Raw genomic sequence first — 25,683 nt, 5'->3', positions numbered from 1 at the left:
TGTTCCAGGCACTGCGATCCGTGTTGGAGGAGAAGTAATGAATAGATCAGGCTCAGCCCTTTCTGAGGTTGATCTTAGAGATCCAACAGGACCTCTTCTTTCGAGGGGGTGGGGAAAATGGGGCTCAGAGAGAGGGGTTTAGACCCCACAGAGGTCCCACAGCAAGTTGGGGAGGGGACAGTGCATCGGGAGTGACTGAGTGCGGGGCTCTGGCAGCATCAGTGTGTACAGAGGGAGAAGTCACTTCCGGAGGCAGCGTCCCAGGCAGAGGTTATGCTCTTAGGACCTAAGCATGGCCTGCGTCACCACCACCTGCCCAGGGAGGAGGACTGTTGGACTCAGTTCTCTACAATCTGGGCTCAGCTGGCCAGCAGTGTCCCCCCTCCTAGGGTATCCTCTGTTACAAGGCAGGAGCCTGAGAAATCGCCTGTCCCTAGGTGGGGGACCTTCATGCCAGAGCCTCCAGAGTGCTGGGCTTTGGCTTCCTGTGCCGAATGCTGGGAGCGGGGAAGCTGATGGGTAGAAATGGCTCTAGAGAGAGAGTCGGCAGCAAAGTTCTGGGAGAGAAGCTTTGACTTGGGAGCTCAGGTCTGCCTGATGACTGACAGTCCATGGGCTTTGTTTTATTTTGTTTTTTAGTTCTGGGAATTGAACCCACAGGTTCTCTACCACTGAGCTACGTCCCCAGCCTTTCTGGTTTTTTTTTTTTCCTTTGGTACCGGGGATTGAACTTGGGTCCTTGTGCTTGCGCAGCAGGGGGCGAAACCACTGAGCTAAATCCCCTGCCCCCAGCCCTTTCTGTTTTTTAAGACAGGGTCCCACTAAGTTGCCCAGGCTGCCCTCGAACTTGTGATCCTCCTACCTCAGCCTCCTGAGTGGCTGGGATTACAAGGGGTGTGCCCCACTCCTGGCTTGTGGCTTCTTTATGTAACTGGTGGTTGCAGTTTCTCTCAGGAATTGTTATTAAGAACATTCCCAGTGATATAAACTACAGAAGTGTTCACAGTCACCCTGTTCTAAGGAAGCACCCGGGAAAATAAGAGAAATATAATCGCCCCTCTAGGAACTCCCTGTCTTCCTGTGATGGCACTGTCTTTACTCTGGGGGTCCCCAGTCTGACAGGGAGACCCAGTTCCCATGCCCGGCATCTCTTACAACTGGGTGTAAGGTTATTTGGCAAACAGGTCATAGCCATTAAAACCCAATCATGAGTTTCCAGAGGGAGTGGCTGCCAACGGCTGAGGGTGACAGGAAGGGCGGGTGCCACGGGGGCTCGTGTACTTCTCTATGTGGCAGTCACAGAGAGCTGTGTGGAGGAGGTAGGCTTCAAGTCCAGGTTGGGATACGGGCCTGTTGGGCAGCAGGAAATGGTGTGAGGGCCTGAGGCCTGTTTGGTTGGTGCAACGAGGACCTGCAGTGTCAACTGGCAGTGCCATCATGGTGATTAAGTGGCGGCTCTGGGACCAGCTGCCTGGGCTCAACTGCCACTCTGCCACTGGGTTACTTAATCCCTTTGTGCCTCAGTTTCCTCACCTGGAAAATTAGGTTAATACTAACCCAAGCTTTTAGGTTGCAGTGAGGCAACTTGAGTTGCCTAGTGAGTGCCTAGTGAGGCTGGACTCCTCAGTGCCACCTTTCCGTGTGTCCTTCCATGGCCTGCACGCCACCCCTTGGGGGACCCCAGCAGCCCCAGCACAAGCCTTTCCTGGTGGATGAGCCTGAGGCCAGGTTAGGTGGACAGAGGGAAGCAGGGCCAGGTCCTGAAGCCAGTGTCCACCCTGGGTCCTCAGGTGGCTCCGGTGCCGGGGATGGGGTCTAGCAGGTTCCATGCCTCAGTCGCAGGGTCTTTTCATGGTGGCTCTGTGGGCACAGATAGAGCACTGGCTGCCATCCCCTCTCTGATACAGAGGCCTCTCCCCAAGACCGCCATGTACCCTGGATCCCCAAGGGTCTGTCCCCTTCAGTGGCTTCTTAGTGTCCATAGCACTGTGCTTTGGCTGAACCGCTCACCTTAGACCCCATCCTGTCCACTCTGTAGGCACTGTGCATATTCTGGACAGTCCCGGGAGAAGGAGGGGACTTGGGATCTGGCTGTGGCTGGGTTTAGGGGAATAAGGATGGGGTGACAAAAGAGCATGCATTCAGGCATTCGTTCATTCATTCTTTGCCTTTGTGTTTTGTGCCAGGCAAAAGCACTTGCCTGGGGGAGGTGGATACGGAAATAAATTTAGTCTTCACTCATAACAACAGTACACACTTATTGGGTACTTGCTGTGTCCCAGGCATAGTACTACACCCTGGTCTTGCAGTCATTTCTTTCATCCTCAGGCAAGGCAACTCCATGAGGTTGGAATGTTGTTTTCCTCATTTTACAGATGAGGAAATCAAGACCCAGAGGAACTGAGTCACTTTCCTGGGTTGGTGTGGGGCTGGGCACCGCTTTGTAGCTCTCGAGTTTCCATCCCTGGAGCCCAGGGAGGAGGCATCATGACAGTTCTTACTTCTGGTGGATAGACAAGGAAATGAACGGTCCCAGAGGACAGGTGGTGTGCTCAAGGTCACAGCACAGGTTGGAGACTGAGCCTGGAGTCTCCAACTTGTGCTCTGTGTGATGGGAGATCCTAGGTGCGGGTTGTGGCTCCCCAGACACTCTGCCCTCTCTTCCCCAGCCTTTTCCCACTTCTGTCACTATCCCCATTCTGGAAATGACACACCCAGCATCTGTGGCTGGTGGGAGGCAGGCCCAGAATCAAAGTCAGATTCTTCGGAGCCCATAGCCTCTGTCCTTCTTTTCTGCCAGTCCCCCAGTGCCAGCCCTTGCTGCCCCAGCCACATCCCAGGAAAGGACCAGGTCAGCCGGGCTGTCAGGAGCTGGCATAGTGGGCTCTGCTCTGCCTGGCACCCAGAATTGCTCTCTGCTTGCTAAGTGACCTGATCAATAAGTGATCCAAATAACCAGGGAAGAAGTGAATGACACTGGTGATTGTTTCCAGGTGGTCTTAAAGCCATAGGAAGAGGTAAAAAGAGATTTGGACTGAGCTCCTCTTATGGTGAGATTGTTCCTGCCCAAGATACCCACTTAAAATAACCCCCCACACTAATCTATAGCTGCTGTCCCCTCTCCAAACTCCTCATTAACTCATAGCTGCATTGGGCACCAGCAGGTTAAAGACAGCAAGTTGCAAGAGCCCTCATAACACCTTCAGCTTCAACCTCTTGTCTTAAGGTAGGTAAATCTTGGTTTTGATATATCTGTACCCAGGAAGTCTTCCTGTCAAACTGACCCTGGCTTAGATGTTTCCACCCCTTCATACTCTGTCCCTTCTCTCCCATATGTGACATGTGCTTAGTTCACAGTTCACTGTAGAAGAAGTAACTTTAGATCTGTCCTGAGAAACATGACTCTGAATTCTGGTCTTGCAACCACACAGTACCATTTCAAGCAGTACTACTTCCTTCTTCCTAGAGCTGACCCTTCCTGGTAGGAGTGTATAAACAGTGCCCTCTAGTGCCTAAGAAAAGTACCATGCTGTTAGCACAGATCCATGATCCTAGAACATTTTGTGGTATAAATTGTCTACTTCCGGTTCACAATTTTACAACGCAGCCTAATGGGTTAGACAGGGACTTCCTGGAGAAGGAAAGGTTTGTCAAGTTTAGTTGTGCGCAAAGTGAGCTTCCCAACTCCGTCTTCTCTCAAGACGCTTTCTCCTCTCCTCCAATCGGAAGGTGAAGTAGCACAGGATTTGGAGTCAGACAGAACTGTTTGCATCCCTGCCTTACCTCAGGGCCCAGACTCTGCATGGTGGCCTTGGCCAGTGCACAGAGACAATGGAGTCCCCAGGTGCCCTGTGGCCACAGGATGCTCTGGCTCCTCTGGACCTGTGGGGAGGGGGTCAGCAGGGCCAGGGGAGTTAATGGAGAACCCATCTGCCAGGACCCTCTTTCACCTGAGCACCCGGCTGGCCCCACACACCACCTGGCTGTGCAGCCTGGGAGGGCATGGCACCTGGCCAAGGTCTCTGCTCCCCAGACAGAAGACAGTGTGTGTCGGTTGCGGTGAGCAGTCACATTCAACCAGAAGTGAGAGCTGAGCTAATGGGCAAATGCGAGTGGAGCACCACCTTTCTAGGCATTGGTGCTGAGCTGGGTGCACAGAGGCGTAAAAGGGGAGGGGAGGGGCCTAAAGGATGGGTGAGGCTGGGTGGCAGTGCCCAGTACTAGATGGGCACCAGAGAGCAGCATGGGCAGAGGAGTGGATTGATGAACTTGCAACCTGCCCCCCCGACCCCACCTCTCTGCCCCACCGCCTCTCACTCTGCCCTGATGCAGTCCAGCTCCTGCAGTCGGCCAGACCCGAGCCGTGGTTACAGCTGAGTGGTTCTTGCAAGTGGAGGGGCCAGGAGGGCTCTGGCCAAGGCCCCAGTCGCTGGCCCCCAGCTGGGCTGTAAATGACTTTTCCATTTTCCGAAGCCTGCACCCAGGCCTGTTTGGTATTCAGGGAGGCCCAGCCCACACTCGCTGGCTCTCGGCTCTGCCCGAATTACTTGATTAAAACGCATATCAACTATTATGGGATTCATTTCTGTGCTGCAGCTCCATGCCGGGCCTATGATAAGCTGTAATAAAGACTGGGTTGGGAGGTGGCTGGAGAGGAGAGCATGGGGACAGGGCTGGGGGGGGGTCTGTGGTGGGAGTCAGAGAGACAGACCCCAAACCTCAGGCCACTGCTGGCTTCCACTGACCTTGGCTGACAAAGGAGTTGGCTACGGACGACTCCCTCCTGCCTTCTGGAAGGTGGGTAGATTCAGAAATCCCAGGCACCTTATTTCGTGACTGCTCCTCTAGCAAAAGAGATAGGAGAGAAAGGTTGGAGATGGAGAAGCCACCTTGATTTTCAGGATGGGAAACAAATTCTCCATCATCCGGGGAACTTGGTGTAGCCAAGTTGGCTCTCACCAGGCTGGGAGTCCAAGGCACTGGATTTCTTCCCAGGTCCCCTTCCCTGGGACCCCAGTTATCATTCATACAATGGGACCAATAGTTCTGCTAGACCCTCCAAGGTGATGGGGGAAGTGCACGGACAGTGAAATGCCTGCAAACTGTAGAGGGCTGAGCACAGGTTTAGGGTGAGGCCACTACAGAGCCTCAGAGTTCAGAAGAATCCTAGCCATCATTCTGCCAGGCTGTATTAATTGAAGAATACATTAAGTGTCTGCTGTGTGGCAGGCACTGTCTTTGCTGTCTGTGCTCAAAGACCTCCCGGCCTCAGGAGACCAACAGGCCCATCACCAGGCCAGTTCACTGTTTCTGAGAGCTCCAGGGAAGGGTGCTGAATTCCACCTGGTGAGCCCAGGAGGCTTTGCTGGGGAGACCAAGATGGGGAGGACTCTGCCCCGTGGCAGAGGGGACCTGCCAGGCAGGGGAAGTTTGTGTTCAAAGATGTGGAGGTGAAGAGAGCCTGGCTCACTCATTCAAGGAGGCTGCGAACAAAGGAGAGAGCCATGCACACGGCAGTCAGCCCGACATGTGGGCAGGTCGATGGTTGCAAGGTCTGGCTGGCAAAGCTAAAGCATCCTGGAATGGCCTGGCAGCAAGCAATGGCTTCCTCGGGTGTGCCAGGCTGGTGAAGAAGGCTAGAAGGAGGTGGCACTAGGGGAGAGACAGTGCCAGCCACCCTTGGGGATTGTCTGTCACCACCCTCAGCCCGGCTGGCACTGCACTTTGTTCAGAGCAGGGCTTGCTCCTGCACACCCTGGGCTTTGAAAACCCTGAGTCTCCTGTCCCCCGTCCTAGCCTCCATTCCGTCCTCAGGCTGTGCTGTGGCTCTGGGAACCACGTAGTTGTCTCTGTGCTTGCCCCAGTTCCTCTGGACCAGCGCTTCCCCCATCGGACTGGAAAATCCCCAGACAGGGTGGTACCTCCTCCATCAGCCTGGAAAGCTTCCGAAAGCAGACGCTGTGTATACAATTAGTAAGGGCTGTGTTCCTTCCTTGCTCTGAGTGGATCTCCCACATCCCTGTCCCTGAGCACAGACAGGATCTTAGCTGTCTCCCTCCTCCGTGAAGCTATCTCCAGCCAGCACCTGGCCCTGGGGACCCTGGCAGCTCACAGAAGCTGCAGAGGAGTGGGGCAGGAGCCACAGCTGGCCAGAAAGCTGCTCCTGCTGCCACCCCGAGTCTGGTGTCTGATAATGAATGCGTGCCCATGTCCCTGTCCCCACATATCCCCTCCCCACACCGGCTGCCCATGCTTCACCGAGAGGTGACCCGCTTTCAGTGTGTGGAGGACTGAGCCCCACCAGCAGCGTCTCTGTGGCCAATTCCACTTAATCCTGCTGATGAATTTAACTCGGAGGCTAAAGGGTACCTTGGGGCCTGAAGGGGAGGTGCCTCAGAGGGGGGCACAGGAGACTGAATCAGTGGCCCTTTGTGTCCCTTCTTCTGCTACTTTGGCCTTGTTCTGCTCTCCCCTCTTTCCTGTTATGGCCATCATCAATAAAAATAATTATCCTTCCTGCCCTTGTCCCAAATTACCCTTAAAGTCTTTTTATTACATTCTCTTTTTTTTGACACAGGGTCTCACTATGTAGTTCAGGCTGGCCTTCAACTCACTATGAGGCCCAGCTGGTCTTTAACTTTTGGCAATCCTCCTGCCTCAGCCTCTTGAGTGCTGGGATTACAGGCATATTCCACCACGCCCAGCCTTTATTCCACTCTTACAGCCATCAAGTGTGGCATGCAGAGATGTATTTTATCCTCATTTTCAGAGCTGAAAAAGGAAGATCCAGAGAGGGAAAGTGACTTGTCCAAGGCCACACAGCAAGGGGAAAGCCTGACCCCAGAATCTAGGTCTCAGGTCCACCAGGCCAAGGCAGCTGACTGGACCAGGGCTGTCCCACGGGGTCCTCCAGTCGGCTCCCAATCAGTGCTTTCCTCCCTGTTCCTCTTCATGAGCCAAGCACGGGCACACCACATGCCCTATTCAAATGACTGAACCTCTCTGAGCTTAGTTTTCCTTGTTTGTTAAAGAACCCACCATCCTAGCTTCATAGACTCATCACACAAAGCCAGCACTGAGAAACATCCCTGGAATGGGGTCTCTTCCCGAAAGCTGGGCTGGGGAGTCAGTGGAAGCTCTTTGTCAGGGGGCAGAAGTCGCCAATAAACTTCGGTCTTGCTTTCATAAGATGTCCGTGGCTGTCTGGGGGCAGCAGGACAGACTTGCTCTCCCTTCTCAGCATCCAAAGGGGTTTAAGGCAACACTCTCCTTGGAGAGGACCTTTCTAGGTCCTCCCAAACAGCAGAGACCTGTGGGCCCTGCTTTGCGGCCTCAATCTGGACTCAGTCTAGCTGTGGGGTTCTCAGGTCCCTGGCGAGTGAGGGGTGGGGAGGGTCAGGGAGATGGAGAGGTCCGGAATTGTGGGTCAGAAGCCCGTGGCGGGTTCAGAAGGCTGCATGTCCTGTGGAGAGTGAGCCATGGGTGGGGCGTGGGAGGATGCCAGGGCTGGGGTGAAAAGAAGTACTTTGAATTTTGCCCCTTACCCAGCGTAGAGCAACTGTTGATCACTTGCTGACTGTCTTTGCAGTTTGGTCACAACCCTATTATTTCTTTAATATTTTGCCTTATCAACATATTATTTCTTTAATATTTTGCCCTATAAAAAGCACTTTAAAAACTGTTTCATGGAGGTGAATTTGTCAGTGGCAGATGAGTGTCATTTCCTGTAACTAAATGAAGCCATAAAGACGAGATGCCATCAGAATGAACAGTGCAATGAAATTCTTTTTTTTTTTTTGGTACCAGGGATCAAACTCGGGACCTTGCGCTTGCAAGGCAGGTGCCGGAACCACTGAGCTAAATCCCCGGCCCTGGTGCTATGAAATTCTACCAGAGACTGGCTTGCAGGGAGATCTGAGCCTGTGGCCTGCCCTCTCCACTAAGAAGGGAGACCACACAGACCACACCGAGTGTCGTGGTGCTTGGAAGCAGAAGTGCAAGTTCCAGGCAACTTAGCAAGACTCTGTCTCAAAACAACAACAACCAAAAAGGAAAGAAGAATGTGTTAAAGACAGTCTAGGATGTGCTGTCCCAGTAGCCATCAGCCATGTGTGGCTCTACAAATTTGATTTAAAATTAAATAAAATTAAAAACTCAGCTCTCTGGTTACACTAGGCAGTTGTCCAGGGCTCCATACCACACGTGGCTATTATGATCCTCTTAGATAATGTGGATCTAAGACATTCCCGTCATTGTAGAAGGTTCTGCATTGGAGCTAAACTAAGACTCCATCAGGCGGGGATTTCCTCCAGGTCAAGGCTATGCCTCCTCTGTCAGACTGGCACTCTCCTTCCCTATCTGATCCCTGGCTCTGAGTACAATCTCTGCCCACTGATTTTACTCCCAGTAACCCTGATGCCATCTCACTCAGCTCCTGCCTGAGCTCAAGGACCCCCCCTGGAGGGACCAGCCTGGTACCCATTCCTGCCTCCTTGCCAGTCCTCACTTCCTCCTTGCAAGGGCTCAAGAGCTGGCTCTCCTTGTCCCCATAAGAAAATTAAGGTTATGCTGTGAGTTTGAGAAAATGAATCTGTGGGATTAGCTGTATTTGGTGCTGAGCCCCAGACGTGCTGGGGAGGGGGCTGAGCCAGCTGTGGCTGCCCTGGTCTGCACTCAGTGATGGAAGGAGTCTGGGCAGCTGTCAGCCCTGGCTGGGACAGGGCAGAGGAAGGTTTGGATCTGACCCCAGGTCTCTGGCCTTGGGATGAGCCAGGCAGTGGTGAAGGCAAGACTCCCTTGCCATTGATTCCCTGTTCGGACAGCATGGCGCCAGAGTTGAGGACAGCCTGGAAGTGGTCAACAAAATGCAGAGATGACTTCCCAGTGGACAAGATGAAAGGATGGAGGGAAGGGAAGCTGGGGCAGGGGGACATTGCCTGAGATGGGATGATCTTCCCAGGGAATGACCTCCACACTCTGGTGCAACCACCTGGCTCCTGGCCATGTGTGCAGTGCCATGATGGAATTACCCTTCATGCCCTTGGATCCATGGGGCCTTTCGCATGCTCTTCCCTCTGTCTGGCATGCCTTCCCTCCACCTCCACAAGATACTGCATTAGTTCTTGTTTCCACTGTGTTTTGAGGGTAGGGGTGTCCCTTGCGGAAGGGGCCTAGGCCTTTTTGTCACCAGCATTTGATGCAGTTAGAGCATGACACTGTTAGTGAGCAGTCAGGAGAGAACAGAGTGAGTGCCCATCTGGATACTTACTCAGAAACTCTGGGTATTTCACTCTGCCTTGCTGTGACTCAGTGTCTCCCATCTGCAGTGTGAGCTCATGGTCTCTGAGCCTTTCCCAGACAAGTGCCCTGAACACAGGGACCAGGTCTGACCATGTACCCAACATACTGGGCCCATCCAAGCATACAACAGGTGCTCAGTAAATGCACTGATGGATGAATGAATCACAGAAAAGAGTGCTTCTAGGAATTTCAGAGATGAAGGAAAAGGAGGTAGAGGGAGAAATGCAGACAGAGAGAAAAAAGAGAAAGCAGGCAGGGTGAGGAGGAAGGAAGACATTCCCCAGCAGTCTGCTAAGACCTTTTTTCCTCTCCCTCCTGCTTCTCCTTGGCCCCTTTGTCATGCTCCCCCAGATCCCCGGGTGCTACCAAGGGTTAGCTTCAGCCCTGCTGGGCCTCTCCCTTCCATCATCTGCCCTGCTGGGTCAGGATTGGGGGCTGGGGTGGAGAACCAGCTCGGTGCCCAGGCTCTTGGCCTAGATAGCTGAGATGCTTGATCAGGCCCTTCCTGTTGCCTTCCTAGGCTGGACCCAGTACAGGAGCAGATTCCTGGCCTGACAGCCCCCTCCAGAGCTGGGAAACAAGATGGTTTCAGCTTCCTGGGCTCTCTTTGCATAGGGAACCAGAAGTCTTCACCCACCCTCTTGTTCCAGGGTGGAATTTAGTGAAAATGATGAAGCGAGGACCATGATCACCCAACCAAGGACACCCAAGTGAAGTCACCTCTTCCAGCCTGGAAGGTCACTCACAGGTCTTGGGACATCCCAGCGAGGGGCTGTTATAGCAAAACCCTTCATGCTACAAATAGGGAAACTGAGGTCCAAGGAGGGGAGGTAGCTTTCCTCAGGTCACAGGCATCTGGAGCAGAACCAGACTGGGTCTGAGCTTCCTGACACCAGCTCTGGTGCCCACCCCCCTTCCTTCTGCTCTTCGCCCTGGTACTGTTTCCCCTAAGTGAACCGCATTCTTGTCTAAATGATCCCCAGCCCAATCGTCATTTAAATACTCAAAATACAAACAAATGTAAAGCAGAAACAAAAGTCCCCCAGCCTAGAGGTGAGGATGCTACATTTGGACCACAGCGTTCAACAATGCATTGTGGGCTTTTCCTTTGCACATGGGTTTCTACCTTGCCTTTTATAAAAGTCAGGCATATTGAGGCATGTTAATATATGGGAAAATTCTCCTTGATTTGGAAAATTTTGACATGTATTTTAGCATAAAGCCACCCCACGTATTACATCATGGGCATCCTCCTATGCCAGCAGAAATAACCTAAATGCCCAACTATAGGGGACTGGCTTTCTAAAGCATGGAACGGTTCTTTTAGAAAGTATGTATCCAGCTCCCTAGTGCTGGGTGTGGATGTAGCTGCCCTCCTTCACTCTGATAAACAATGCTGGTGTGAATATCCTTCTTCCATGTGCTTGGCAGGGACCTGTTCCTCAGTGGCATGTGCCCGGGTGGCCACAGTGTGTCCCTTGTCCCCCTCCCAGCCCCCACACCCTCCATGTCACTGAGCTCTGGCCCTGTCCTCCCTCTCTGGCTATAGGGAACCGGCTGGATGAGGGCTCGGATGTGGAATCAGAACCTGACCTCCCGCTGAAGCGAAAGCAGCGCCGCAGTCGGACCACGTTCACAGCCGAACAGCTGGAGGAGTTGGAGAAGGCTTTTGAGAGGACCCACTACCCGGACATCTACACCCGGGAGGAGCTGGCACAAAGGACCAAGCTGACTGAGGCACGCGTCCAGGTGAGGGGGTGCCTGGCAGTGCTCGGAGTGTTCCAGAGATGGACTGAGATCATGCATTCAGTGGGTACCCCCGGGGGTTGGGAACAGGGGACTTAGGGACCATATGAATAATTAACCATGAAGTACAGAGTCAGCAGGCAGAAAATGTTGGTTAACTGACTGAGAGGTGGACAGTGCAAGGTGGAGGAGGGATAGAAGACGTAGAGAGGGTTAGAAAGAGAGGGAGGGAAGGAAGGAGGAACAAAGAGAGGACTCAGGGAGCAGGGAAACCTCCAGATCTCCAATGAGGGGAGGAAGGGCTTAGGAGGGAAATTTCTAAACCGGCCTAGCTTCCTCTGATGGGTATTGAGTCTCCTGATATGGGAAGCAGGCAGGAGGCGGGGTAGGTTTGAAGCATCAGGGCAGGAGACAGACTCCCGACCTCAAGCATCCCCTGTGTGCCCTCAGGGTGAGGTTCCCAGGCAGTGGGGAGCAGGGGTGAAGGGCAGGAGCCTGCTGGGGTTCCGGGCCTGCTGTGGGGAAGGAGGACAATGTCTGTGAGGCCCTCAGCTGTTTCCAGCACAGAGCACCGGGTGGGCACCTCTCAGGGCCGTGGCCCAAAGTGGGTAAAGGGGAGGGTGGGGAGGAGAAGAGGGAAAGGTTGTGATGACCAACTTGCTGGGAGCCCGTTCCTGGGAGGCAGGGCTGCAGAGGGGTCCCCAGCTGCTTCCTGGGGGTGCTTCTGTCCACCAGGTGCCGCCCAGGGCCAGCTCCCATGCTGGGGACTCCACACATGACCTGGTGGCACTTCAGGCCACCTGGGCAGGTTGGCATGGTCTCACACACACACACAGGAACACATCTCAAGCCGCAGGTGCAGCAATAGGCTCAGAAAAAAGGTGTTCCTGGGGCGCAGAGTGGGGCCTGGCTGACGCCAAAGCCCAGGCTGACTCAGAACCTGGCATTGGAAAGCAACAGGGAAAGTCCTAGAAGCAAACTGGCATTGAGCCCTCCAGGAACCCTGTGTCCTCTCTGCCTCCCACTCCCAGGGTGGGAGGCCTTGGGCTACCTTAGAGAGAGAGACCCCAAGGGGCTGGGGGCAGGCAAGGCCCTCACATCTCTCCCTCCCTTCTTCTCAGGGTGACATCTGAGCCCCCTCCCAGCTCTGCCCCCGCCCTGCACACGTCCTGTCCCAGCAGCTGTTGTCCTGGGCACATTCCCGAGTGCTTTCTCATTCCCACGTCTGGAGGCCTCACTGCTTCCCACCACCTTGAAGCCTGATGGCTCCTTGTAAAATTTCCTGGCTGTCAGGGCCGTGGTTTTATTGGCCCAGGGGACACCAAAACAGGTGTCACTCAAGGTCCAGGGCAGGAAGAGGTCTGGGAATGGAGGAGCTGCTGAGCCAGGAAGAGGCCAAGGTGACAGTGCTGTGCAATTCTGTGACTCCCCTAGGCTCGCACTGAGAGGCGAGATCTCTGCTGTGGGCCCGGCTGGAAGTCCCCTAGGGCAGAACTGGTCCCCCCTCTTTGGCCCCAGAGCTTTCTCAGCAGAGGAGGGAAGCAGACATGTCAGATTTTAAATGATGAACAAAGAGCATTTAGCCTGGAGAGAGGACTGAGGCACAGGCTGCTCTGAGAGGCCCCCATGGATGGGACCAAGATGGAGAGAACAACGCCTTCATGGCCAGCAGCAGGGTCTTCAGCAGAGAGCCCAGGCCTGAGAGCACGGGTGCCTCCTCTGACTGGCCGTGTCACCTTCAGCAGACCACTGCCCTTCCCTAAAGTCAGTTTCCATCTGTAGCTAAGGGATGAGACTCAGTGATCACTAAGATGTCTTCAAACTCTAGCATCCTTACCTGTTTGGCGAGGTGATGAGGTCCCCGTCACCAGAAATGTTTAAGCAAAAGCACAGTGTCCTGGGCTGGGGATTTAGCTCAGTGGTTTCACCTCCTGCTGCGAAAGCACAAGGACCGAAGTTCAATCCCCGGTACCAAAAAAAAAAAAAAAGCACAGTGTCCAGTCAAGCAGGGACTCTAGTAAGAGGATTCCTGGTGCAGAGAGCAGGGCAGGACCTCAAGGCCCCTGAGCACTGCTGAGATCCTATGGCTGGGGACTTGCGAGCTGTCATCTCTGATTGTAAGAGTCTGTGGTCTGGGATGCTCAGCCCCTCTACCCCTGATCTGCAAAATGGAGATGAGCGAGATGAGCTAGGTACAGTAGTGCACACCTATAATCCCAGCACTCTGGGAAGCTGAGGCAGGAGGATATGAGTTCAAGCCTAGCCTGGGCAACCTAGTGACTGAGTGAGATGCAGTCTCCAAACAAAAAATAAAAAAGAGCTGGGGATATACCTCAGTGTGAAGGCCCTGGGTTTGATCCCCAGTGCCACAAAAGCTAGAGAGAGAGAGAGAAAAAATAGTAGGGTCTGTCTTCATCTAGGATTAAGTGATTAAATGCAAAAAAAAAAAAACAAAAAAAAAACCCTTATGAAATGCCTGGGACACGGAAGGGGGTGGCTGTTAGGAAGACTCCACCTGTTCTTGGCAGTCCCAGCCCTGGCTACCCTTGCAACTCCGTGCCCATTCCTCTGGCAGTCATTTATTGAGCACTTGCTGTTTTCCAGCTGCTGTTCTAGGCACTGAGGACTCACTGGGCCCCATGCCTGCAGCCATGGAGCTGCTGTTCTGCTAAACACCTTAGCAGGTGAACCTTATGTCAGGTGGGGATCTGTTAGGACAAAGAGCTCCCTCTGGCTCCCTCCAGCCCTGCTCCCCACAGTGGGAGCTTCCTCTGGAAGCCTGTGTGACATTACCTGGTACCACAAAGTCCTGTGCAGCCAGCAGGAACCCCAAGCCCCAGGAAGGGCAGCAAAGGGGAGTGAGGCAGGAGAAGCAGTGCCTGGGGACCCAGGACTCCTCTCAAGGAATTTCCATTTTAAACAGCTGGTGGTCTAACCCCACCCTTGCATCTGTCTTCACATGCAACCTTGGAGGCGAACACATTGGCTGTGTCCTGAGCCCAAGAGCATCTTCTAGAAACAGAGGCCTCAGAGGTGCTGGAACCTGGGGTCACCCCTTGGCACTTCCCGGGCCTGCCTATGAAAATGTCCCTGTCCCTTGGTGATGAGCACCAAGCAATCAAGGAATTGTGCAGTGGCACTAAGCACTGTGGCCCCAAATTGGGACTCTGCTGTTGGCTTTGGTTTTCTCTGAACGGAAACGCCGTTGTGGAGACACCAGAGGGGCCCCTTCATTAACACCTCGCACTGGATGTTGGCATAGCATCTCGGGATTTGTGTGACGTCAGGCAGGATACTCAGCACCCTACAGTGTCCTCCTTGGTCCTCCCTAACTCTAGGAGGTAGATGTTATTTTCTTCTCTATACTATAGATGGAAGCCCAGGAAGTGGCTTCCGAGGGACACGGTGGTCACTGTGCTGGGCCTGAGCCCAGGTCTATCTGCTCATTGTCCAGAGAGAACCAGGTCAGTCAGCTCTGCAAGCAGATGGTGCCTACTGTGCTCTGCTCCCTGTGCTGGGTGTTGGGAGAAGGAGCAAAAATGCATAACTGGGGTCATGGGTGTAGCTCAGGGGCAGAGCCCCTGCTTAGCATGTGCAGCATGAGCACTCACGCAAAGTTGTAAACCCACCCTCTGCTTTCAAAGAGCTCAGCCCTGATGGGGCATCTGGGTGGGGCACTGGGGCAGCTGCTGCCCCTCTTAAAGCCCCTGTTTCCTCTCTGTCAATGAGCAGCTTGAGTTAGAGCTGGCCAAGAGCCCTTCCGGCTCCACCAAGTCTGAGGATATTCTGTAGAATACTAAATGCACGATAACGCTGCCTAAGCACCCTGCCTGTGTAACTCACTGGCGGTCCAGAACCACCTCCAGGTGGTATTATTAGCTCCATTCTAGTAGAGGAAGGCATAGAGACACCATGAGATTTCCTCTCTTAGCCAGAGTGGAGGCAGGATTCAGAGCCAGGCAGGTGGCTCCAGGGTCCCCAGTCTGAGTCATCAGGCTTCACAGTGTGAGAAGGGAGGTGGCCTGGCCAGGACCAGGGGGGAAGACAGAGGAGAGTACTGCCCCAGAAAGCCCTCCCGGGTTCTGAGAAGCCAGGTTGAAGCCCCTGCACTGGCCTCTTTCTGGAGCCTTGAGTGCTGCGCCCAAGCTCACTGTCGGGGCCAGGCCAGGCAGAAGGCAGCACCAGGGTTGGGCCCAAGTCCTGTGTGCCTCCATCCCTAGGGCCTTGCCCCGGCCACAGGAGAGGGCCTGGAAGGGTTTGAGGAGAGGAGAGGAAAGTAAAGAGGGAGGGAGCTGGGCCAAGGAAGGGCAGGGCAGAGGACGAACAGAGGAGGCTGCTTACAGCTGTATTTAAGGAAAACATGAGCCACACCTAGGGAACAGCTGCTGCTCTGCCAGCTATGGCAGTGCACCCAAACTCAGGTCATTCCCCAGCCAACTCCAAGACTTTTTGTCACCTTCATGTTTTACCTGTAGTTACTTGGGGTTGTTTTTTTCCTCTGAAACTGGGGACTGAATCCAAAGGCACTCTACCACTGAGCTACAACCCTAGCCATTTTTGTTTCTTATTTTGAAACAAGGTATCAGTAAGTTGCCCAGGCTGGGCTCACACTTTCAATCCTCTTGGCTCAGCCTTCTGAGGAGCTGGGATTACAGGGGCAGGCACCACCATGCCTGGCTTCACTCACTTACTTTTTTTTTTTTTTGGTACCGGGGATCGAACTCAGGTCCTTCCACTTTCGAGGCAGGTGACAAAACCACTGAGCTAGATTCCCGGCCCAACTCACTTACTTTTTTTTGCGGGGGGGGGGGGGTACTGGGGATCGAACTTAGATCTTTGCGCTTTCTAGGCAGGTGGCAGAAGCACTGAGCTAAATCCCCAGCCGGGGATTACTTTTTAATAAAGTCACTGTATTTTAAGGTAAAAGCATGTATCACTTCTATAAAGATAAGGCAGTTGTAAAAAGAATATGCACAGGGAAAACAAACATGATTAAAGTGTTGCAGGGAAATGTCACCTGCAAAGGCTCCACCCTGGGTTCTAAACAGAGATTAGCAAATACTAAGGAAGGCACTCAGGGTGCATTAGCACCAAACTGAGACCTTCCCTTCCAGGGCCCAGAAGGCTAGGGAGTGGTGGAGTGGAGTACCCCTCACCTGAAGCCATGGTCCCAGTTCCACCCACCTCATCCAGCATCCCCTGTCTCCTCGGGCTCTCTGGGAGACAGGCGCCATGAAGGGCAGCTTCAGCCCTACCTGCAGGCCCAGCCCAGCCCAGGATACCCCTGTGGACACCATCAGTGTCCTGTGAAGGTGGGGAGAAGCTAGGACTTTGGTTTTATTTGGGAGCCAGAAGTTTTCACCCCTCGTTGGGCTTCTGTCTTTTCCCTGTGAAACTGAAATGGGTCAGAGCAGCGGCTCCCTTCCTCCAACCCAGGAAGCAGACACAGCTCCTTCCCTGGGAAGGACCTAGGAAGACCAGCAGTGTCATGGGTGCGAAAGCGCCTTCCACCCAGCTGATCTGCCCTCCTCCCGCTTGGCAGATGTGATCCCCAGGTTTGGGCATTGTGGGTGATTGGGTGGCAGAGGAAGTTGGGGTCATCACCCCACTGGGAAGGGCTCCTCTGAGTGCCTCAGCCCCAGGAAAAGCCCCAGGAAAGACACACTAAGGCCTCCCTTGTTTATTCACTCACTTGTTCATTCATTCATCCATTCAGTAAGTATTTGGTGAGCACTTGTAGGGTGTCCAGCAGTGAATGCAGAATGCAGGACCCTTGAACTACTGTGAAGTGGGAACAGGAGAATGTGTCTCATGAGTCTATGTAGACAGATGTGTAAATGCGAGCCCAGTGATTGGAGGAAAGGGAGGCTCAAAGACATGAAGTTAGTGTTTCCCTAGTGTGTGATAAACCCCTGCATGTGTTTCCCATTCCAAGGGGACAGGCTGTGTAAGCAAAGTGAGGTCTCAGTCCCCAGACAAAGAATGAGCCTATGCAGCCGAGTCTAGAGCACGGGTCCCATCCAGGTGTACTCCAGATGTGCAGGGTCCTCCTGGAGGGTTTCCTGGGGGAAGCAGAGAGTGAGGTGTTTTGGAGCTAGCCAGACAGGCAGGACTTGGAGTAAGTGGGAAGAGCACTGGGCTGAGAGTCACTCGTACTTGTCTGAGCTTCAATTCACCCTGTCTTATGGCCAAGTCACCGACTTTCTCCAGACCTCCATTTCCTCATCTGTGAAATGGAAATAATGATAAGAGCCCCTCTATGGTGTCTGTGAAGACAGAAGGGATCATGCCTATGAAATCATCCATATTGGTCACTTTTCCATTGCTGGAAAGTTACCCAACACCCACAATTTGAGGACACAAAGTTTAACTTGGCTCATGGTTTTAGTGGGCTCACTCCATGGCTGACTGACTACAAGGCAGAAACAGCATGGCAGAAGGGCATGGTGGAGGATGGCTGCTCAACCCACGGCAGCCAGGAAGCAGAGAAGGAAAGAAAAGAGGAGCTGGAGAGAAGAATGCACTCTTCCAGGTCACAGCATCCAGAGACTCACCTCTAGCCAGGCCCTGCCTCGTCATAGCATATTCAGCCATGAATTCATCCATGGAGGAATCCACTGATTTCGCCTCCACGATCCAATCACCTCCCACACTCAAGGCTTTTGGGAACATTTTAGATGTAAACCCTACTTCCATCCATGATACAGGAAGGTGGGTTTCCTTCCTGGAGGAGGATGCTGGCTGATGGCTCTGAGGACTGGTTCTAACTGTGTTTCTGCCAGGCCTGGGATCTCCATTATTTGCTCTCCCTCCCCCAGGTCTGGTTCAGTAACCGCCGTGCCCGTTGGCGCAAGCAGGCAGGAGCCAACCAACTGGCAGCGTTTAACCACCTTCTGCCAGGAGGCTTCCCGCCCACCGGCATGCCCACGCTGCCCCCTTACCAGCTGCCAGACTCCACCTACCCCACCACCACCATCTCCCAAGGTGAGTGTCCACCACCCCTTTTCCCCTTCCCTGCCCAACCTTCCTTGTCTTTCTTTCTCTGACAAGAGTTCTTCCTTTTATGACTTCTTGTGTACTTTACTGTGGGCAGACTATTGCAACAAAAAAGAAAAGCCCTGCAGCCCTGCTCTTGAAGTTCTTGGCTCTGTCCGGAGGCTGCAGGGCGTGGAGAGAGGATCAACAGGCAGCCCCTGTGCACCTCTTTAGACCCTAGCTATGCAAAGCGTAAAGTAAACACATATCTGGGATCTTATTAAAATACCTGCCTGCTCCCTGGTGAGGTCTAAGCTACTGGCCCAGGGACAACACGTTGAACATCCAGGATCTGGAGTGCTTAGAACAACTTTGGAGGGAAAGGATTAGAAGGTTCTCCAAGGGTCCGTGTGTAATCACAGTCTTGAGTCTTTCAAATGTGAGAGAGTGGAGTGCGTCTGTGTGTGTGTGTGTGTGTGTGTGTGTGTGTGTGTGTGTGTATGCAGGTACTGGGAGGCTACTGGGACAATTTTTTGAGATCAAGTTAACCTTCAATCTATATCAAAAATTTACGAAGGGGCTTAAATAACTTTCTAGAATCTCATTGTCTTGCCCGTCTGTTGCTTGAAAGAGCCATTTTCAGAGATGGACTAAAGGTCAGGCCTCCTTGGAGGACCTGAAGAAACTTGCTTGGAGAGACCCTCCCTCGAGTCTGAAGAATCAACCCTTCCTTCCCCTATGCCAACTGTGCTGAGTGTGGTCAGGCCTCTGAGACAGTCCTGGGGAGGAGGCGTCCCTTGGGACCCGTTCTCAAAGCAGGGATTTGCACCTGGCTTTGGAAGGAGGGGAGAGGCAAGGGGGTGGTAGGCGGGAGAGTCTGGGGAGGGGGAAAAGGGAAGGTGGTCTGAGGGGAGATGGTTTTGTAGGGGAGAAGGGTTGCCTCCCACCTTCCTGGACCCTGCCCTGTTGTCTCCCCACCTTGGTCCACACTGGGAACCACACTGCTTGCTCTCTGCCTCCAGACCTCACCTGGAAAGCTGAGGAGAGTCAGCGTCCCCAACTGGAAGGCTTTGCAGAGAGGCCGGGCCACAGCAGCACAGCACACAGTAGCTAGGAGCAGAAAAGGCTCTGGAGTCGGGGTGTTCAAAGGCTGGTCCACCATCCTCAGCTTGGTTATCTTGCATGAGCACCTAGCCCTGCCCAGCCTCAGTGTCTTCGCCTGTAAAATGAGTCACATTCTTGCTTTGTGCCTGTGGACACCATCTGTAAAAGCACTTGGCAGTGGTCAGTGCTCACAGGCCACCGACAGGACCAGCCTGGGTGGATTAGCGTTTCCAGTGAGGTGTGCATCTCAGTGCAGCTGATGTTTATCGAACACCTAGTATGTGCCTAGCACCGTGCAACAAGGCTAGTGGACGGTTGCCTAGAGGATGTCTAGAATCTTGGTTGGGTTTCAGCTAAGACATGGACAGTCCCTGGTGCTGTCCAGAGCCAGCTTGTCCCATCCCAAGTCACCTGAGAAGGTGGTCCCTTCCTTCCAAGGGATAGGTGAGGAGGCTCATGGCTCTTTCCTGCATCCAGGAGGAAGTCCCCCACCCAGTATCTCTCTCTGGTCTCTCCACAGATGGGGGCAGCACCGTGCACCGGCCCCAGCCCCTCCCGCCATCCACCATGCATCAGGGTGGGTTGGCTGCGGCTGCCGCGGCCGCGGACACCAGCTCTGCCTACGGAGCCCGCCACAGCTTCTCCAGCTACTCTGACAGCTTCATGAATCCGGGGGCCCCCTCCAACCACATGAACCCTGTCAGCAATGGCCTGTCTCCTCAGGTAGGGTCCTGCTCCCCTCTGCCCCCAGTCTATCACCAGATGCCTGCTGGCTCAGAATTCATGGTCTCCACGAAGCCACTGGCTGGTGGTACCTCGAGAGGGTTTAAGTGGAAGGGCAAATGCTCCTTTCACCTTCACTTATCACTGTGACTTTGTCCTGGGTTGACCTGCCTCAAGCTGATGCAGGTGGAGGAAAGGATTCCTTTTTCTTGCTCCCTGGAAATAAACGGGTTATTTTATGGACTTGCTCTCAGCCCAACAGCACCCCACTCACCTCATGAAAGTCAGGTGCATTTAGACATTGCATTGGTGCAAGCTGCCAGCACCTGGGGTTTTGATTTAGAACCAGGAGCCTTTCCTGGTTTCTGCTGTCCTGTGCTCTTTCTGATGAGGTTCTGGACCAGGAACTATACTCTGATTGGATCTTGGGAACCAGTTCACTCACATGTGATTGGCAGCTGGTTAAGCCATTTATTGCCTGGTAGTGCTGATAGAAGTCCTAGGACCTCCTTTGGGTGAAATGGGAAAGATAGTGCCAGGCTTGTGGTGGTGATTGGTGGGTTTGGGGACTGGGACCTGAAGATGCCGGAAGTCCTGGTGAATTTGAGAGACTACTGGGCTTATCTTTGCAGCTATAGCAGATGCCCAGATCCCCATGGGGGAAGGAGTTAAAGCTGAGATTGGTTTTACTCTGTCTCCCACCTGCTGAGCCCCCCCCCACCCCCCATGTCTGTGGGGAGAGTACAGACGCGTGATGCAAGCCGATCCGAACAGCTGTGGTGCTATGGAAATGGTGCAGGCTTCGGGGAGGGTTTAAAGCCCAGCTGCGCTGCTCAGGGCGCTCTCAGGCCAGTGTGCCTCTGGGAGCCTCTGTTTATCCCTCAGTAAACAGAGGGATTGTTACTACCCTCCTACCAAAGGATGTTGGCTGAGCTCGGTGTGCTAATGGATCAAAGCCTCTGGCACAGAGCCTGGCACAAGAAGAGCCAAGTAAATGTTAGTTGTCTTGCCCTCCTGTTGCTGGATGATATAATTAACATAGAAAACCTGTTAACTTAAGGGGGAAAAGGAGCCAGAGGAGGACCACAAGCAACACCCTGCAGGCCTCATCATCCAGCCCCGTTTGTATAAAGTTTTATTGGAACATAGCCATGTCCAACCTCTTATGGCAATGTTTCTCTAACAACAGCAGAGTTGAGTAATTTTGAAAGAGACCATAGGGGCTACAAAACCTAAAATACTTCCCAGCTGGCCCATACAGAAAAAAAAAATTGCCAACCTCTGCTCCAAAACACTCCCAAGAATGCTAATTTTCTGCATGTCTGGGTTCTTTCCTATGCCTCTATTAATTTGCATAGTTGAGAGTGAATTGCATTTCCGTTCCAGCATTTAATAGTAGGGAAGGCCCAGGGCAGGTCCCTTTCCCTCTCTATGCCTTGATTTTCTCACCCATGAAATGGGCATAGTTGAGGTTTGAAAGAAAGATCCAGCTGCATAAGGCGCTCAGCTGAGTCCTGGCACAGAGTGAGTGCCAGGGAAACACGGGCAGCCCCTCACACTAGCCCCTAGAGGTGATGCCACTGACTGCTGAACTTGTTGTCCCCAGCACTGGTCCTTGCAGGCTTCCCCTATTCTCTTGTTGGTATCCCAAATGCACAAAACCCTGCACATTCAAAGCCTGCATCCAGAGGGCTTCCCCTGGGGAGCTAATTGGCCACTTCTGGGGCTCAAGGTCATGACCTCTGTCTCATTAGTGTAAGGGCTAATTGTCCGGTCCAACCTTCCAGCGGTGGGTTGGGAGATATACATGGGAGGATCCCAGGACCTGCTAGGAGAGGACCTTGCCGAGATCCGGAATGGGGCCCAGGCCTGGCCCTGTGAGACAAAACAAGTTTGGAAAGCTGAAGAGGGATCTGGAGATTATATGGGACAGCCGTGTCACTTTACAGATGCCCAGGGCTGAGAAGCCAGGGCCTGAGTCTCTAACCGATGCTCTTCCCTGCTCACTCTGTCTCGTTGTCCTGAAGCAGGACTTTCATCACCGCAAATGAAGGGTCCCTGGCCTTTCGAATGGAGTTTGGGATGGGGTGATAGGCATGGAGAGAGGGAAGAGGGGGGGAAACAGGGCCCACTAGTGTGAGCAGGTACGCCACAGGGGAGCTCCTCATCTCTAGGTTTAAAGGCTTGGGAGCTGGACGTTGTATTTTCACCCCTTCCTGGAAGTTCCTGAGTGGGATTCAGGTTTCCTCTGCCCAGTGAGCACAAAAATGCAAAGCCAGAGGCCCTCGGGAGGCTCAGGCAGAAAGCTGAGGGCGTGATGGATTGGGTGAGCCTTGGACTGCCCGGAGTTACCACCAAAGGTGTGAAGACAGATGGAGGGGTTGCCGGGGCAGAGGGGACCAGGAAGGGAACAGCTGCTGGGGAGGGGGGGAGGGGCCGTGCATGGCAGCGGCAGGAGCAGCAGGCAGGCTGTGGGGCTCTGTGTGTATGAGATGGCCCAGGCCTCCCGCGGGTGTGGGGGGCCCAAGTTCCCACCATTTCAAAGCCCAACTGTGGGTTTGAACCCCTCTCTCTCTGAGCCCCAGACCAGACATCTTGGGCTCATCTCTGGGGTCTTGGGAGGGATGAGGCCAGGATGTCCACTGTGTAGGGACATTGGACTCTGGTGCCCCCAGCACCCTGCAGGAGGGGCTTCTCTGAAGCTCACCTGGGCAACAGGGAGAAGATGGGGTCTCCCCCTGGTAGCCATGATTTCGGGTCCCACCTGTTGCCCTGATAGCTTTGGTCCTCAGAACTAGGGGGTGTTTCATTCTTACAGAAGCTACCAGGGGATGAAGTGGGGGTCACAGAGCCTCTGTGCAGACCTGGGACATGTAGCTCAGTACAGTGCTGCTTTGCTGTCCTTCTTTCTGTGAGTTGATTCGGGTTTCTTGTCTCCAACTGGCCGAGAAGTGGGTGCTGCTGAGCCCCAGGGACTCCCTGGAGACAGGATTTCACAGGAAAGCCCTTTGCTCAGTTCAGCTCTGCGCCTGTGCTCTGTCTCTGAAGGGGGTGACCGAGAAGACAGAGACACCTACTGTGTGCTGGCCACTGTTGCCAGTCCTTGGGATAAGTTGGTAACAGAATGGGGGGGACCCAGCCCTGGTAGAGCTGACAGTGCAGTAGGCAGACAGACAGGGAGGGGCTGAAATCAAGTCACATGGCATGCTCAATACGACCCTGACAAGGACAGAGGCACTCTGGAGCCCCTGTGATGTTCAGATTCTGTTCCGATTGTTTCACATATTTTAATGCACATACAGAGTAGAGCCAGGATGTGAACCCAGGTCTCCAGAGCCCTCAGTTGCAGCCACTCACTCACTCTGTCCTGGCCCTGAGAAATCCCCACCCCTGTACAGCATGGTGGAGAGAGGAGCTCAGCAACCCCATGTTGTGGATGGGAAAACAGGCCAAGGAGCTCAGGGGGCAAATGGCACAGCTAGGTCAGATGTGCAGAAGCCTCCTTTGAGACTTGGTTCCCTTGTAGCTGCCACCCAACACTAAGCACTCAGCATTTGATGTCTCTGGCTTCATACTTGGGTCCTTCTAAAGAAGTGTAGGGAATAGGAGGATGAAGCAGGAAGATCTCAAGTTTGAGCCCAGCCTGGACAACTTAGTGACTTAGTGAGACCCTGTCACAAAATAAAAGGGGACAGGGCAGCTGATGATGCAGATCAATACAGAGGCCCAGAGTTTAATCCCCAGCATTAGTGGAAAAGTGTAGGGATAAGAACCAGGCCCATCTGAGGTTAGGACTCAAAGACCGTAGTCCTCTCTCTCCCCTTTGCTCTTGGCAGAGGATCAGTTCACTGGAAAATGACTCTTAGAAAACAACTCAGTACAGTGTTGGACAAAAGACTCCTTTTGCAACATGAATACTGCAGATGATGGCTTGCGGTACATACAGAGACAGAGAAGAAGACGCTAGGCTGGCCCTGAGGGTCCCCAGTCTAATGGGGAGATACCACCCTGTCCCTAGGAGCTTGTAATCTGGTGGCAGAGGCAAACCCTGTCCTTAGGTGTCCTAGTGTAATGGTGGACACACAGGCATCTCCTGGAGAGTCCATGCAATGGGGAGACAGGCATCAAAAAGTCCTTTGGAGATACAGGTTTCCTGGTCCCCAGATCCCAAGCAAAGACTTAAGGGCAGAGTTCTTGAGGGTCCTTTGGGCTGGAGGGTCCAGCAGGGCACCCAGGGCTGAGGCCTCTGCAGGGCTGGCTCCTGAGGGTTGCGGTGGGCTCATTCTTGAGCTTCCTCTCCTCCCACCCTTTCCTAGATGCTGGCACCCAGTGTCCTAAAATTTCCCCCAAGTCATGCTGCGGGGTTAAGGTTAGGGCTCCAGTCCCTGGTCAAGAACTCCTGACACTGTGTCTTTCTGTGCTGCCACCATTGTTCCCACACCCCTCATAATGTCCCTCATTCATCATTGTCTCCTTTGTTCGTCACTGGAGCTTAACATGAAGCAACCCACAAAAAGGATTTGTACATTTACAGTGCCCCCCCCACTAATGAAAAATACCAAGTGTGCAGTTAATCACTTGACCTCAAGCCCAGCAAACCAAGCCTTCTTGTCTCTTCTCACTCCTTAGTGTCTTTTCCTTTTCCTCCTGAGCGTCATGACTATGGGCACAGGGACTGGGCTGCAGCTCAAGAATCGAGCATTGGCTTAGCATGCACAAGGCCCAGGTTCTCTCATCAGCATGGCTAAGGACAGAGTAATGATGGTGACAGGCAGTGCGGAGCCAGTGCTTACAGCAACCCAGGCACACACAGGCAGGATGTGCCTGCATTTGTTTGTGGAAGGTGCTAGTGATCTAGGACTCTCATTATACAGGGGAAGAAATTGCACTGCCCAGGGTCATCCATCCCACTCATCCAATAAATACTGCGTATTTATTGAGCTCTGTGCCAGGCCCCATGCCAGGCTCTAGAAAGCGACGGAGTTAGGATTCAGTCTCACCCCACAGGCCTCTGTGCCCTTGTGCTGTGCCTGCCCCGAGAGGCTGGCCTGATGGCCCATTTAGGGACCACACTGGCAATTAGGGGCAGAGCCAGGTTCAGCATCAGAACCCAAACCTCACACTTCCCCTTTCTTCAGAGACCTGGAGAGACAAAGCTGCAGGGCAGGCTGACCTGTTTCTTTACGAATGGCCCTCCTGAGCGCATCTCAAAGCAGATGCCCAGTGCTGCCCTCCTGGCATCATCTGCAGTCTCCTGGGAGCCCAGCAAGCAAGGACAGACACTCCATCAACAGAACACCTGCTGGTGCCTGTGTGTGTGTGACTGCTTTGCCTGTCTGAATCTTTCAGGCCCCACAGCAAGGAGACAGGCTCAGAGAGGTTAAGTAACTTGCAGAATATCATAGAGCTGCTGAGTGGTGGAACCAGGGTTCTGAGCCGTCCGCTGGGCCCATGATGTCACTGCCCCCTTGCCCCTCAGCAGAACAAGACCAAGGCAGCCTCTTGCTCTGGGGAACTGAGCAGTGCCCCGCACAGACTGGCACTGGAGACTCCATGCCTGTCCTCTCCCTCCCTCTTTATTTGCCCGCCCCTTCGTTGGCGACATTGCGTTTATAATAAGCATTTAAAATGAGTCTTGCTGGACCAGGGACAAGGAAGGAGGAGGGAGTGAGAGATTTGTGGGCAGGAAGGTGGGGAGGGGAATTGTGTGGTGTTAAATAGCCCAGAATTTTTAAAAAACTGATGCAAATCACTAGTAGGAGAGAAAATTATGTGCAATTACGTCCTGATATTGGAAGGTTTTGCCTAGTCTAGGCAACAAGATCTCATTAACAA

At 53.5% G+C, this 25,683-nt stretch overlaps 1 protein-coding gene across 1 annotated transcript in view; it reads left to right on the top strand.

The window, feature by feature from the left end:
• Pax7 (paired box 7) overlaps positions 1-25,683 on the top strand; it is a 98,009-nt gene that overhangs the window by 40,174 nt on the left and 32,152 nt on the right. The window contains exons 5-7 of the mRNA XM_004850406.3: positions 10,850-11,049; positions 17,865-18,030; positions 19,646-19,848. Coding sequence (XP_004850463.1) covers positions 10,850-11,049; positions 17,865-18,030; positions 19,646-19,848 — 569 coding nt within the window. The remainder of the gene's footprint in view (positions 1-10,849; positions 11,050-17,864; positions 18,031-19,645; positions 19,849-25,683) is intronic.

The sequence above is a fragment of the Heterocephalus glaber genome, unplaced genomic scaffold, assembly GCF_053883595.1.
Source record: "Heterocephalus glaber isolate CG9 unplaced genomic scaffold, H.glaber_assembly_v1.0 deba00001452, whole genome shotgun sequence".
Classification (NCBI taxonomy): domain Eukaryota; kingdom Metazoa; phylum Chordata; class Mammalia; order Rodentia; family Bathyergidae; genus Heterocephalus; species Heterocephalus glaber.
Note: the sequence above shows the minus strand (reverse complement) of the source record. Positions and strands in the feature narration are given on the sequence as shown.